At 39.2% G+C, this 15,292-nt stretch overlaps 1 protein-coding gene across 2 annotated transcripts in view; it reads right to left on the bottom strand.

Moving 5' to 3' along the window:
- Positions 1-15,292, bottom strand: part of slit1a (slit homolog 1a (Drosophila)) — an 88,632-nt gene that overhangs the window by 20,547 nt on the left and 52,793 nt on the right. For both annotated transcript variants that reach the window (XM_060864344.1, XM_060864343.1), the window contains exons 10-21: positions 12,336-12,407; positions 10,249-10,320; positions 9,934-10,005; positions 9,585-9,728; positions 8,211-8,374; positions 6,355-6,378; positions 3,116-3,260; positions 2,326-2,400; positions 2,094-2,237; positions 1,704-1,847; positions 1,239-1,405; positions 210-342 (exon numbers count right to left, since the gene is read on the bottom strand). In XM_060864344.1, coding sequence (XP_060720327.1) covers positions 210-342; positions 1,239-1,405; positions 1,704-1,847; positions 2,094-2,237; positions 2,326-2,400; positions 3,116-3,260; positions 6,355-6,378; positions 8,211-8,374; positions 9,585-9,728; positions 9,934-10,005; positions 10,249-10,320; positions 12,336-12,407 — 1,356 coding nt within the window. The remainder of the gene's footprint in view (positions 1-209; positions 343-1,238; positions 1,406-1,703; positions 1,848-2,093; positions 2,238-2,325; positions 2,401-3,115; positions 3,261-6,354; positions 6,379-8,210; positions 8,375-9,584; positions 9,729-9,933; positions 10,006-10,248; positions 10,321-12,335; positions 12,408-15,292) is intronic.

Below are 15,292 nucleotides of genomic sequence, written 5' to 3' on the forward strand. Positions count from 1 at the left end.
ACAATGAAAGCATGCATATCAGATATCAATATGTTTAGCTATTCAGGAACATGTGAAAGATTATGTCTTTCTAGCTGCATTTCAGTCTTATATCAGATTTGGCTTACTTTCCACAGTACAGCATAATGACCATATGTTTGTGATTGAGTATCTTGTTAAAAAATAATGTATAAAAAGCTTCTCCTTGATATTCCCAGCACCAGACTTACAGCTCTGTTACATTACGTGGGATCCCTTTAGGGAGGGAATGAAGGTGTTTGTTGCTACAGCGGACCACTGTCTCCAGGCAAGTACACTCGCTCGGGCACTGTGGGCGTGGCAAGCAGCTGGCATCGTCTTGGCCTGTGCCATGGGACACAGAGGGGTCAGTAAATACAAAGAATAGAAGAAATGTGTAACACAATGATAGTACCTGCATCTATATCTGTTTACTGAACCAAACATGCACATATTTATCTGTAAACATGAGCTAGAACTTTTTTTGCCATGTCCCAGATACACATTTCTAGTTGCAAACATAGCATCAAATGTCCTGTGAAGCTTTACTATTCATATCTGTACAAAATATATTATATGTTTATTCTGAATAATGACAGAAGATAAATCCGGATAAGAGAAGAGTGACTGGTGTCAGACTCCAGTCACGGAGGGCCACAGTACTGCAGGGATAAGCATTCAGCCCCACTTAACATACCCAATTTAACTCATCAGTCAATTACCATGGGTGAATTTAGCATGTAAGAAAGATCAAAACACAAATCTCTCTAGAGCTGTGACCCTCAAGGGCTTGACATTGACACTCCTGTTCTAAGATAATATTGCTCTTGGTAACAAAAACAATGAAAAAGCAAGAGAACTTCTTCAATCCGTGAGGTGAACGATTAAAAAATCAAATCAGTGCAGCAGTTTAATATGCACTGATTGTGCATTTAGCTAAACGTTCTATCCTAGTATCTTTCCCTAGTTTTGATTCTAGTCTTTTCTTATTGTAATCTACATTAATCTTGCTACAGATTAAAACCATAAATATTGGAAAATATGTGATTGACTAAAAGTCTCAGCAAATACGTTACAAACTGCTGTTGTATTCATCGTCAAGTCAAGTAGCTTTAATTGTTGTCATTTAAATTATATATAGCTGTTGAAGTACATAATGAAATTAAATAAGGTTTCTCATGGACCACATGATGCTACATAAAAAAACATGTTCTCGGTCAATAGAAAAAGAGAGATTCTACCATCTTCACAGCGGAAATCTGGTAGAGCCACATCCTGCAGTGGAATCTCCTTCAGAAAAGCAGGACGCTGACAGCGCGGATTGCCAGTGACAATCTTGCGAGTCCTCAGCCAGTCGCCCAGCCATGCTAACCGGCAATCACAGTTAAAGGAGTTGGCTAGCAAGTTCCTGCCACAGGAACAGAAAAATATTAAATGAAATTGCAAGACAGAAAAGTCAGAGTAGATAAAGTCAGAGTAAAAGCCTGTTTCTTTCATGCTAATGAAAACCAGCTCCGTTACTCCTGAGCTGTTGCTCAAGAAATTTGATACTAACTCTAAATTGCTGGAATCGCCCAAATATACAAAGACTGATGATTGGGGCAAAGAAGAATTTGGTTGGTTTTCTGTGAGCCTTAAGGCCAAGATGAAGAAATCAAAATTTAGATTTAAGTGCAAAATTGAGTGGAAATTGCGTTAGAACGTACAGGGTTGAGAGGGTCTGAAGGGTGTCAAAAGCTCCAGGTGAGATTGTGGTCAGTTGGTTGTCATAGAGGGACAGTAGACGAACATTGTACAAGCCGGTGAAGCTGTTGTTATGGACGCAGCTAATGCGGTTGTTTCGCAGCATTCTAAAAAAAATTGAATAAAACAGATATATGTAATGATATTGTGTCAAAGGTAATAGATTTCCACAGCTGTTCCAAAGGGGATTGTCAGTTTAATAATGAAGACCACAATGATATAAAGAAATTCAATATGAATGCTATGAGGCACTACTACGCTTTTCTTTTCCATTTATTATATAACAAATGTTGTAACCTAAGGCTATACTTTTCTCTCATGTGTATTTCCCTCCACGTATACTCGTAACTCACAGCATCCGAAGCCCTTCCAGACCCCGGAACATGCCACTGCGCACGGAGTCAAGTTGATTGGCCGTCAGGTGAAGCTCAGAGACAGCCGAAGCGCCCTCAAACGCACCGTCTTCAATTTCAGTAATCTTATTGTTGCTGAGGTTTCTGCAAGACAAACGGCAATATCAAAAGAAAACCTTTGGCACAGTAAGTTTGAAACACATGTCTGAATGTGACTGGAGTTTTTTCTTACATTTTCTTCAGCTGTGTCAGAGACCTGAATGCGCTGTTAGCTTCCAGAGAAGTGATTTCATTGTTGTTCAGGCGGCTTCAGGGAAAGCAATGCGTAACAAAGATAAAAAAAAAGACAGATAGAGGTAAATATAAAGCAAATAGTCCTCCTAGCCCTGTTAAAACAATCAGTCCTGATGGCATGCTGGCAAGGCAGAAATTCATGCAAATCCGAGTCCCTTCTGAATAAAGATCAGTGGGTAAACTTTCAGCATTAATGACTGCAGAAAACCACATCCTAAACTGAGGCAATGGGTTTTGCCACTGGAGATTCATCATCTACAGGAAAGAGAACTAGACGTTGTAGTAATGCAGGAGCTTTCAGAGATTAAAGTGTAATCACAGTGTGCGTGTCCTGGACAGGTTTACACAAAGAGAATTTTTTTCCAGTTATGCACATGAGGCTGCAAGGTAATTAGTAAATGTAGAAAAATATTCAATACCCTAATGGCTATACCATGATATAGTCCCTGGTGTTACCGAAAATCTATATCAACAGTATCTTAAACTTTAATTACTGTAGATTGAAAGCCTAACCATGATGACAGACTACAAGGTGAAAGAAATTAAGCTATACTACTGACATCTGCAGTGATATTGAACTGTATTTTGAAAGGTTTTATCTGCAATAGCATTTCGTTGAAAGTATTCTAGCTCTGCTTGTATAATCCACATGAGTTTCCCATTTGGCCAGTTGTTAGTTAAGATGAATAGCCTTGATTTAGAGCTTCCGGTCATGCAGAAATGCTTACAGCTCGGTGGTGGAGGCCGGGATGTGTTCAGGGATCTTGGTGAGGCGCAGATTGGAGCAGTCCACCACGTTGGATTCACAGCGGCACTTGGCTGGGCAGACTGGTTCATTGTTGCATTCATTGTTCAACCTGGTGTCCTCTGTGCCTGAAGGAACACAAATGAAAAATCTTCATATCAAAAGAGGCTGTGATCATTATTCTCTCCACCTCCCTTAAGCTTTATGAAATTTATGGTCTCTCCAATCTTTGGACAAGCTTTAGTCTTCACACATTAAATCATTATACCAGCAAATTCATTCAAATGTTTTCTCCTCAGCTCATCAAGTTTTTGGTTGCCTGCAGTGAATCATCTGTCAGATCCTAACTCTGTGTCAGGCAATGTGTTTCCCAGTCAAGGTTTCCTGCTGTCTTTTGTGGTGTAAAAACAGCAGTTGTTTGGCTCTTGCAGGTCTACGTGGGAATTGCTTCGCCAGAAATAAAGGAACTGCACAATCAAAGCACTTCAACGGAAGCTAAGAGAGAGAGCTGAGATTTGTTTTCAGAGCAAGATATCATTTTTCACCATAGATAATATAGGTGTGAGTGTGACTGCGATCAAACATGACCTGCGGGACCCAACAAAAAAACTCAAAATAAGAGAACCGGCATTTTTTATTTTAAGAGTCAGTTAAATATCTAGCTGAAATATATGTTACAAAGAAAGTACAGTACCTTTAGTATTTTTTCCCAGGTTGGTTATTTGCCAATTTGCCTGCTCACTAGCTAATCCTTACATGATATCTACCATCCCAGTGAGGGTGAAGGCTGTCTTCCTATGTGTTTCCAGCTCAGTCTGTCACTGGGCAGATAAGAAAGCACTATCTGCCCTCTTAAGCATACATGAACTTAAAGATGCCAACATATGCTTAGTGCTGCTCTGATTGACAAGGATATAAGAGAATATACCATCACAACTAGATAATATGGACAGTGGTGCTTTCTAGGGATCACAGCCATGTATGGCTGCATTATATGCACTCATAATCTCCTGCAAAATTAGCTACAACACTTTCTTTAGCATCACTTGAGAGCCCAGGAATGTTCCTTGTGTGTTGCTGCGCATCACATTTACATTTATTTGTTGTGGAAATGTGTTATACTGTATGTGTTGTAATGCACAGACATTCCATTCTGATGGCAGAACAAAAAGCGGACATTTTCAGTATATCAGTATAAACAAATTCATTATTTCAGCTCTGCAAGTCTGATATTAAATGAGTCAGGACACTGTTGGCATTCAGCATGAGATGTTTTCACCTCTGTTCAGATCATTTTATACAGAATTTTAGTTGATTCACATAACCATTTGTGTAATTTTTTTTCGAAAACTTTTCCATGAATTTATCGCCCCTAGTAGACCAAGTAAAAACAAAAATACTTATGAACAGCTACACTTGCTTATAGCCCTGAATGTGACATGACAATGCTGAATATGGACACAAAGAAAGCGCAAATTTAATATTTTGGCCTCTGGTCAAAAAGATTTAAATAAACTACTTACCTACTGTATATTTTGATAAAGAGAACTAAGTTAGGTAGGCAAAACTGTGGGAAAAGGATGGCTTGGTTAAGCTTTCTATGGAAGTTGGTCAATATGCACCTCTAAGTTCACAGGACCACCAGCATACTGGTTCTTTCTCTCACCGTTTGTGACTCACCAAGAATAGACTTAATGTTCCAAGGTGCTTGAACACAGTTATATAATAGGCCTTAAATAATTAAGCACACAGATTCCACTTGAAGCCACTTATAGTGAAAGCTTTGTGGGCTTTGGTTGGATGGTGCACTATTGTTGCTCTTGCTGTGGCTGTGGGTAGCTGTTAACGAGCCGAAGCGCTCCTGGCTACAGCGTGTGGGAGAAAAAGCCCATTCTCACTCACCACAGACAAATCCATCTGATGAAAAGTTAAAAGCTAATTTGTTGTTTAACCAAAATCCTGAAGTGGAGCAACCCACAAATTCTGTTCAAAGACATCATTTCTAACAGGGAACAGTATGGATCTGGAACAAATTAGAGCTAAGTGAATAATTCTTCGGGAACTCAACGGCAGTAAATAATATCCAACTCCTAAATCTGAGCACCTAAAAACCATCTGTTTGACGTTGAATGCATAAAATGATTAGCGATATTTGGCTGTAGCCCTGTATCCAAATAACCATGTTCTGATGAAGCAAGAGTTCTCTGACACACTTTCCTCTAAACAGTCCTTCAAAGACTTCACTCTGAGACTGCGCTCGGAATCAGGAAGTTTAGACACACTAATGATCTGCATTAGTGACTGTTTTGGATGTGACTGGTGGAAACAGCATTTCCTGGTAGGATAATGACAAATGAGTTAAACAGGAAACAATAAAATTGGCTGAGCTCTTTGATTTTTTTTTTTTTCCCCGCTTGTTTTTCCAGGGGTAATGAAGATGGGTGGCAAATTCCTGTGTTCATGACTGATGTTTTGAGCTCCAATTAAGACTGCATGTTTGCAGGAGATTTCGAGTGACTCACAGAGACAAGCATCTACAACACAGATAATTTCACTTTTCCTGGGGCTGTTTAACTTCTAGAACTTTTAGGGTGGCAAAGAGTCAGAGAAAAAAAGAACAAGAGAGAGGATAACAAAAGAGGGAGTTGAAATAGCTCTCGTTTAAGTATTTTATGGCTTTTGGTTTAACTGTATAAAGCCTCAGGTGCTTTGTCTTATGACATAAGGTTTCCTATTATTCATTATTCATACAAGAATGTTCTTCAGGACAGACCTGGAACTAATTCAGCTTTTTTTTTTAATTCTTTCCTAAGGAAGACAGATAATGCATGAATCAAGTATCTCTTTAATCTTTCTTCCGCTTAATTTTTTATTAAAGACTTCTGCCAAAGTCAGCTTTTAATTTTATTTGCATGACTGCTCCTCATAAAATTATTTTCATGGAAGATGTCCGGGTAAACGATTCCAGAAACATATCCAGATATGAATCTCTAGTAAAAAAAAACACCTTTTGTTTTTGAATTGTTTGTATTATTATAAAATGCCGCTCTGCCTTTCTTACTCCAACCGCACCATATAACCAATATGTACATTTTGAAATCCCTGTTGTTACTGAATAAATGTACACAAAGCGATGTGAGGCAGAAGAAAATAAAAGACAGAAGGTGATATAGTGAATGTCAAAGTGAAAGAGAAGAGAAAGCAATGTTGAAGCCCACTTACCTGGAATGGAGTACTGCTCTTTGGCTGTGATGGAGACAGAAGGGAAAAAGCAATGACATCAGTAAGGTACAGTTAAATGGATGTATTAGACCCATGCAAATGCAGGTGCTGGATTTGAAATTAAACTTTCTTTTCTTTGTTTTTTTTTTTTTATTTTATTTTACCTGTCAAACAATAAAACTAGAATTGGATTATTTAATGTAATAAATAAATAAATAAATATATAAACAAACAAACAAACAAATAAATAAATATTATTATTGGCTATTTTAATTATTAATTATATATTATTATTAATTATATATTATTATTCATTCATTCATTCATTCATCTTCTACCGCTTATCCGAACTACCTCGGGTCACGGGGAGCCTGTGCCTCAGGCGTCATCGGGCATCAAGGCAGGATACACCCTGGACGGAGTGCCAACCCATCGCAGGGCGCACACACACACTCATTCACACATGCAATCACACACTACGGACAATTTTCCAGAGATGCCAATCAACCTACCATGTATGTCTTTGGACCATGTATGTCTTTTGGGGAGGAAACCAGAGTACCCGGAGGAAGCCCCCGAGGCACGGGGAGAACATGCAAACTCCACACACACAAGGTGGAGGCGGGAATCGAACCCCGACCCGTTAGATGTGAGGCGAACGTGCTAACCACTAAGCCACCGTGCCCCCCCATATATCATTATTATTATTATTATTAATTATTCATTCATTCATTCATTCATTCATTCATTCATCTTCTACCGCTTATCCGAACTACCTCGGGTCACGGGGAGCTTGTGCCTATCTCAGGCGTCATTGGGCATCAAGGCAGGATACACCCTGGACGGAGTGCCAACCCATCACGGGGCACACACACACACTCATTCACTCACTCACGCAATCACACACTACGGACAATTTTCCAGAGATGCCAATCAACCTACCATGCATGTCTTTGTACCGGGGGAGGAAACCGGAGCACCCGGAGGAAACCCCAGAGGCACGGGGAGAACATGCAAACTCCACACACACAAGGTGGAGGCGGGAATCGAACCCCGACCCTGGAGGTGTGAGGCGAACGTGCTAACCACTAAGCCACCGTGCCCCCCTATTATTAATTATTATTATTATTATTATTGTAAAATCTACTGCTTTTATCTATTAAGGAGCTTTATTTGGTGTGTTGTATTAACACTGTAGCAAAGAAATTAATTACATAAAAAGTCAACTAAGCAAATCCAAGAGAAGCTAATTGTGTAATCTTCAGGACTCTCTGAATAGCAAGGGCAGGTCTGAGGATGTCTGTTCCGTAAATAAGGGCATGTTTGGCAGCTGTTCCACTCTGAGACCACGTTTACAGGGATGGGCCCATTCAGACAGGATTAGACAGTTGTTAGAAAAACCACTTGGGAAATATGTGCCAGGCTGCTAAGCTCTGACACTCACAGGCTTCCAAGACGCTAAAGCCAAAAGTAAGGCATCAGGAGCTTGTGTTTCTGAACATGTTTGGGTGTGTATGTTGGTGAGAAACTCAATGCCTCAAATACACTGCCTGAGAAAATCAATGTCTGGAAACATTATTCACTTTGTATTAAATGGGCAAATAAAACCAGGAAAATTTGTCTTGTCACAACTACTTTTACACTGCCAGGGTAGATTAGTTTTCTTTGCTGACAAAGAACGCAGCAATTATTCTATAGCAGTTAGACTTAGCTTAATATTTTGTTTTAGATTAGCAGCGACAGCACCCCCATAGATTGCATGATAAAGTGACCAGGAGGATGGTAGAAATGTACATGATAAGCTGCATGATTGGTAGAAATGAGTAGTAATAAAAAAAAATAAATAAAAGGCTCACCAGAACAGCGGAACTTCTTGCTCTTGATCTGGCCAATGCGCTTGTTAGCAAGGCGGCGTGGGCTAGCACACCGTGCTCCACTCGTCTCAATCGGATTGGCACGAAGGTAGTCAGCTAGCCATTTGAGGTTACAATCACAGATAAATGGGTTCTGTGCCAGGTGACTATAGTGGCCAAGTGGAAAAAAGAAAACATTAGCATCCGGATAAGCACATTATCTGTACAACGCTGCAATTAGTTACCCATTGTTTTAAAAGCAATCAATACAAAAGCTATATTTTTCACTTGTTAATGTTAACCGAGACAAATGAAGGCTAAGGGTAATAACCCAATCTATTGTACTGAAGTAAAATTGTGTCATTTCATTTACACCTTTCTTCCCATATTAAAGCTTCATTTACAAATAACTGGCTTGATGTTGATATCGCAGCAGCAAAGGGTTTAAATAAACCTCTGCATCCATTAAACTATCCTATTTCTCTGTTTCCTATAGGCAGTTAACTTCAAGCATGTTCTGCAGTGAATAGAGACTGTTTCAGCTTTAATGTAATCCGATAACACTGTTCCGGTAACTGTTAAACCTTTTTTTAAGTTCCCTGCATGCTGTCCAAGAGTTAAATGAGAGGGTACACAGTAGCTTGGAGTGCTGGAGTGCTAGACATGCAGCAACCATAGCTGTGGTCATACGAGCCCTGTGTCTAAATCTAGAACAATTCAGCCAGTGGACAACGAGGGGCCAGGGGTTATATCTTATAGTGTTTCCTCACAATTCAGTCTATATATAACAAACATTTTGGCTTTTCTTTCTAAATGTCACCCGACATGCTTTATTGACATTACAGATGTATGTTGGGAAGGAGACAAGAAAACGTTAAGAAAAAATGTCTTGGTCTTGCATGCTATGTCTGCCATGTTTGCATGCAGTTCAGTTGCAACACTTCGTCAATAAAGTTGCTCTGCTAGCAATAGGGTAGGATAAAAATTTATCCACTAAGGTACTGGAAGGTACTGTTTTTCATATTCTATGGTTTATGGAGCAGTTCAGGAACCCGGAGGGAATACAGACTATAGTTTGAAGTCCTCCTAGGATAAAATTACAGACATGAATGATTTATGACATCTCTTTACATCCCTACGCCATTGCTATTGTATTGAGATAAGGTTACAGGTGTAAGCATAATTCGTCACTAGATGTATTAAGAGCTGAAGTATGGGAAAAGGGCACTTGAGCTAGTTGGGTAAAAAATATTGTTTTTGCTTGAGGGAGTCAGTAAGACCAAAATATGCAATTTTTGTGTTTTCTGACACCTTGAAATGGATTTATCAGATGAGAAAATGAAGAATGTGAAGAACGAAAGGTAGGAAGGCACTTACAGTGTCTGAATGGCACGCAGAGAAGCAAAGGTGCCCTTGGCCAAAGTCTGGATCTTATTGTCATATAGAGACAGCAGAGAAAGATTCTGCAAGTCTTGGAATGCATTAGCACGAACACAGTGTATCTTATTGGCATTAAGTAGTCTGGGGAGAGGAGAGGAAACAAGACACACAGAGAAAAAACAGACTGATGGGAGCAGGTCAGAACAAGACAAATTCTACTGGTAAAGTTTTCAGCTAAATTGATACAGACAGCAGGGTACACTATGGTTATCACCTCAATCAGGTTGATGGAATTTATATATATATATATATATTTATTAGGGCTCCAAGATTTTGTCAAACTTACAGCAGCTGTAGGGCATAGAGGCCGTCAAACACTCCTTTGGGCAACTCGGTGATCTTATTCCCATACAGTACCCTGAAGGTCAGACAAAGTAGTGTTTGCAGTATGTAATGGTAGTCTAAATCAAACAGACCGATACATATGGTACTGATATTTCAAGCAAATGTAACTGTCTTAAGCTGTCAAGGCTGAAATGCTAGGAGAGGCTCTTGATAAGTTCAAATGTTTACACTCAAAAAACTGATCTACGCTCCACATGATTCTGTGTCTTTCGGGTTAAATTCAACACAAACATTTTGACAAGCAAGACACACTTACAGAGAGTTGAGGGAACGCAGGCCTAAAAAGGCATCAGGAGCAATCTCAGAGATCTGGTTGTTGCTGAGGTCACTGAAAAACGGGGGAAAAATAGGGTAATGAAAATGATAGAAGTATGAATGAAAATGACAGAGTATGTAAAATACAGAGTATGTAAAAGCAGGAAATAACTGACAGACATTCTTAAAGTAATCTGACCATGTGCCCCCTTTTCCTAGCACTACTGGAACATCAGTTACCTGTGACTGTCTACAGTAAGTTTAATCAGTCTTTTGCTGAGAGGCAAGGGGAATTTTAGGGCAACAAGTCTGCACCCATTTACGTAGCTGCCCACAAAGAGCTGCGTATGGGTTGGCTGAAAATCCAGTTGTCCAGGGCATGGTTTCTGGCTGGGTCAGCCTGTCTGCCCAATGGCAGAGTGATGAGGTGGGATATTACAACAGCACAGGGCTTTTCCCTCATACTGGAACACAGTTTAACAAACTCCACAGGTTCGTGGCCCTCTTTCAAAACCACAGTGGGCATTCTTTGTGTTGTGAGCTTCCTAAACCAGACAGAGCTGCCGAGTACATTCTAAATGTGCTTCAAAATATGCCTCAGGAGGGGAAAAAAGCATGTACATTGCTCCAGCTCTGTTAATCTGTCTTGTATAAAGAAGAGGCTGTACTCTTAACAAACATTTATACGAAACCCCAAGAAAAGTCAGCTGAATGTATTTTAATCAACGACAACGTGTGGAATTGAGTCTTTCAGCCAAATATGTGCTTTTTACTTAAATGATATACTGTACTGTGGTTCCTCCCAGGCACCTAAACTGATACGAAATACATTCAGAGAGTTTGTCTCCAGGCAGAAGTCTACTTTCCTGCACAGTGTGGAAGGTGAATAAAATGTCCTTGATTTGGCCAATCACCCCCCCAGCTAGTCATTTTAGTCAGAGGTGGTCTACATCTCAGATTCAAATTGGTTTTCAAAAAGTGACAAAACAACAAGATGACCATAGCTGTGATGTGCAGATGAAGCCGGCAGATGACTCTAAAACAGGGTTGTGGTTTGTATCAACAGGAATGTTGAGGACTGAACTTTTTCTTTACCACCCTTCCATTAGTGGATTACTTGGGCTCTTCCAGCCTGGTGAAAAGTTGTGATGGCAAGTGGGACAGCTGAAAAAGCAAACAGGCCAAAGGGAGGGAAATTTGTAAGTTTTATTTTTACACAGATTAAGCATTGCCATGACTCGTTTGGTTACTGGACCAACGCATCACTGAAGGACAAGTGAGCGGTCTCTGAAATAGAAAAAAGAAATTCTTCTTCTTCCCACGGCTGCTATTTGAGGTCCAAAACTAGGCAAAAGCAAACGTTTTTGTGGATGTGGCTGCTGCTTCAGGTCATTCAGGCCATTATGTCTAGAGTCTTCCATGTGAAATTTTCGTCCTCCCATGGATGGTAATCCCTCTGCCACAAATTACAGTGAGTTAAGTGTGAACTGTTGTAACTTCTGTACAATAATTGGGGAAAATGCTTCATAAATATGGTAACTTTGACCTAATGCATTGTTTTTTTGTCCTAGGACAAACTAATCATTATTCATATTCCCACAGTCAGATTTTGGACAATGCAGACAAAAATTGACAAAGGACTGGTTGGAAGATGGGTGTGGTGGGACATTATGTCTTTCAGGTTAAACAGTTTTCTTCTCGACTTCTTTCTTCTCTAGAAGTGTCCAATTTGAGAACACTTTTAAATAATTATAGCAAGTAGACAGGATGATGAATGGTATGGAAGACCAATCAAATATTACAATAGCACTGATGTAAGGATTTTTTTCAGTTTAAAATGTCAGAGGATTGTCTGAATCCTGTAGGAAAAAAGATCAATGGTGCAGTTAACAATGAAGCAGGAAAAACTTTATTTACTTCTCTGTGCTCTGATTTTTATTTTGAACTTTTGCTTTTGAAGTATTTTATCCGTTTCCAAGAGATTTTGTCCAATTTTAAAAATACAAGTTAATATAAGCTGCTAAATTATTCGTAGTTTTTCTGTCATTTTTCAGTGGAATTTCAGTGTTATTGGGTGAATAAACTCACATTCGGCGCAGCTTCTTGTAAGGCGAAAACGCTCCTGGTGGGACGGACTTGATGCCGTTCTGTTCCAGTCGTCTGTGTAAAGAGGAAAAAAAAAGAAGGGAGAAAAGAAGAAGAGAGGGACATTGGTGAAAGTCAGAAAACTAGACAACAAAGAGCACCATGGCAACAAAGCTCATTAATATGCAGCCGCTCGGCCCGATTGCATAATGGTCAGGTGCTTCTTGTTATCCCGGCTTCAACTGGATCATATTTACATAATAACAAGTTATTGTGCCAGTGACAATGACAAAGAAAATCATAGACATGACTGAAATAAGGGAAGGTAATTTGCATTTCAACTGACATTGTTAGCCTTGGGTCACTTTCCTTGGGCTAGCTTACCCACTTTTAAAAATATTTGATCCAGAAGAACCTCAAGGTCTGCAAAAACTTCAAGGAATTATATTTCAAATCTAATTATACTGAATAAAAATCTGTATAACCTGTTAGCAAGAGATCCACTTACATTCTAAAACCAGCTGTTGGTCTCTTAGCCCACTATATCTCCACTTAACTCCCTCTTACTGAAAAGTCTGAAGAATATCAACAACTTCATATGGTATAAGCTGGCATCCACAATGTGGACGCATTGTCAAGAGCAGAATTATTTTATAAGCGCAAGACATGACTGAAATGACAGAACTAAACCTCAGCCTCATAATCCCAACGCCCCACACTGTAGAAACATGCCAAATGAGCACCTGACTGCTGTTCACCCCACCCATAAGAACTGCAAATGTTCCTCTTCCTCTTTCCAGTTCAATTTAGAAAGAAAAAACAACTAAAACATAAGTGAAAAAGCAAAGGAAAACACTGATCAAGGTGAGTAAAAGGAAATACCATGCGACTTTAGTTTAGTTTCAGTGTTACTGAAATAGAGACCCTGAGCAAGTGTGAGTCTCAGACATCTGAGATTCCTCCAACCACTATATTGCTGGCATCATTAGAAACCACAAGTTGTTCTGGCCTCTTTTTACATCGCAGGCAGCCATTAGGAGAGTTAGTATTAAGCCACACACAATCAGTTCTCGCCATCAATCATGCAGTGTCTCAATTCCAGAATCCGTCTCCACGGCTTTAGATCCGTGCACCTGCATTTATGTCATTACACACTTACAGATATGTACTGAAGCAATATTCTAATTATACTATATATATATATATATATATATATATATATATATATATATATATATATATATATATATATATATATATATAAAATCTCATCGACTTACTGTGTCTATGCACTATGTGTGTAATGACAAGTTTGAGAGCACAAAAAGCTCAAATTCAGACTGTTTAACTGTTATTAATCACATATGTGGTGATCCCTTTGCGGAATCTTTACGAATTGGCCTGCTCTAATCACCGTCAGCTGTGCTGGAAAAAGTCCGGGAACGCAATAAAGGTTTATTTCTCTCGCGTTTTGAGAGTCCCATTAGTGGCTGTGCATGCTGGTCTTTTTTTTTTTTTTTTTTTTTTTTTTTTTAAAATTAAGAAGCTTTCACTTAATGACCACACATTTCACCTCTGCCACAAGGCATAAGCCTTGATCCCCCCTAAGACTTATTAAAAGGGGCAATTTTAAAAGCTGCGAGATGACCTAGACCATCAATGCAGACAAAACTGTGTCTGCTTGCATACATAAGCCTGATTATGGAAAGCTTCCATCACAAAGGCACTTCTTTGCGTTTGTATAAGTTATAAGTATAACTGTAGTTCCATTAAAAATTTGGAGATCACTGATATTTTTAATGGAATAGCATTGTTGGCTGTGAAGACTGATTTACATAATTTTTAATTAAGAGAGATATTCAACTTCAAAGATGCATTTAGTGGGAATTAAAGCATTGTACATTAAATTGCATGGAAGGCGGTGGCTCTAGAACATAGGATAGAGCTAAGCACATTTCTGTCATGTCCATGATTTGGACCACTCTATTTCAGGAATTATATTTTGTTCTTCATCCTTTTTCTGACATTATAAGTGCACATCCTTACTTATTTAAGGCTACGTTTACTTATAACAAGGCCGCGTGCTACCAAGATGCTCTTCACAGGCATCTGAGGCATGAATATAACTCTATAAATCAATACTTGGTGACTAAGTTTGGTCACGATGTAGAGATCAGCTGATGAATAAAGAAGCTTGGACAATGACAAATTGGAATTGATTGCAGGTCAGAACAAAGCTTCCACAAAGACAGGCTTGATTATCAAAAGACAAGTTGCCCAGAGCCTATAATCAAAAGAGGACAAAAAGAGATACACTCATCCAAAATAATCCATGAAAGAGAATGAAATAATCAATCAAAAGAGCACAATCAATTCCATGCCATTCATCAGCTCAAAGTTTGATAGCTAACAGTATCACTCTGGTTTGCTCTGATGTAATTGTGTTCTGCTAATATGAGCGAAAAAAAAAAAGAAGCTGGGACTTTGTAAGAAATCATAAGAAACTTGATAATGATCCCTTGGCTTCATGCTGAAATACTCAAAAAAAGGCACAAACTAGAGGGCAGCTTTGCTGAAAAAGCAGCATAACTGTCAAAAAAAAAAAAACCCAGTCTGAAAAAAAAAAACATGCTTTTGAAACCCCCAATCTGCAGTAATCATAGACATTACAAACACCCTCCCACATAGGCCCAGACCAGGAAGCAGAAAAATAATGACTGTTGGGCTTCTGTGAATTGTTTCGAGGCCATGAGGAAGCATAGCTGTCCTGCTGTAATTGAAAGCTATTGTATAATGAAGGTGGAGGAGAACCTTGTGAAAGATGGATAAAGTATGGATACTGGAGTGTTTAGGTAGTGCAGTCCTGAAGGAACCAGGGGAAGGGCAAGAGGTTCAAGGAATGGATGATGTTAGGCTGTATGTCTGTACTGCATTGATGACAAATGCATCATAAAAAGAAG

The sequence above is a fragment of the Tachysurus vachellii genome, chromosome 2 (genome assembly GCF_030014155.1).
Source record: "Tachysurus vachellii isolate PV-2020 chromosome 2, HZAU_Pvac_v1, whole genome shotgun sequence".
Lineage (NCBI taxonomy): Eukaryota > Metazoa > Chordata > Actinopteri > Siluriformes > Bagridae > Tachysurus > Tachysurus vachellii.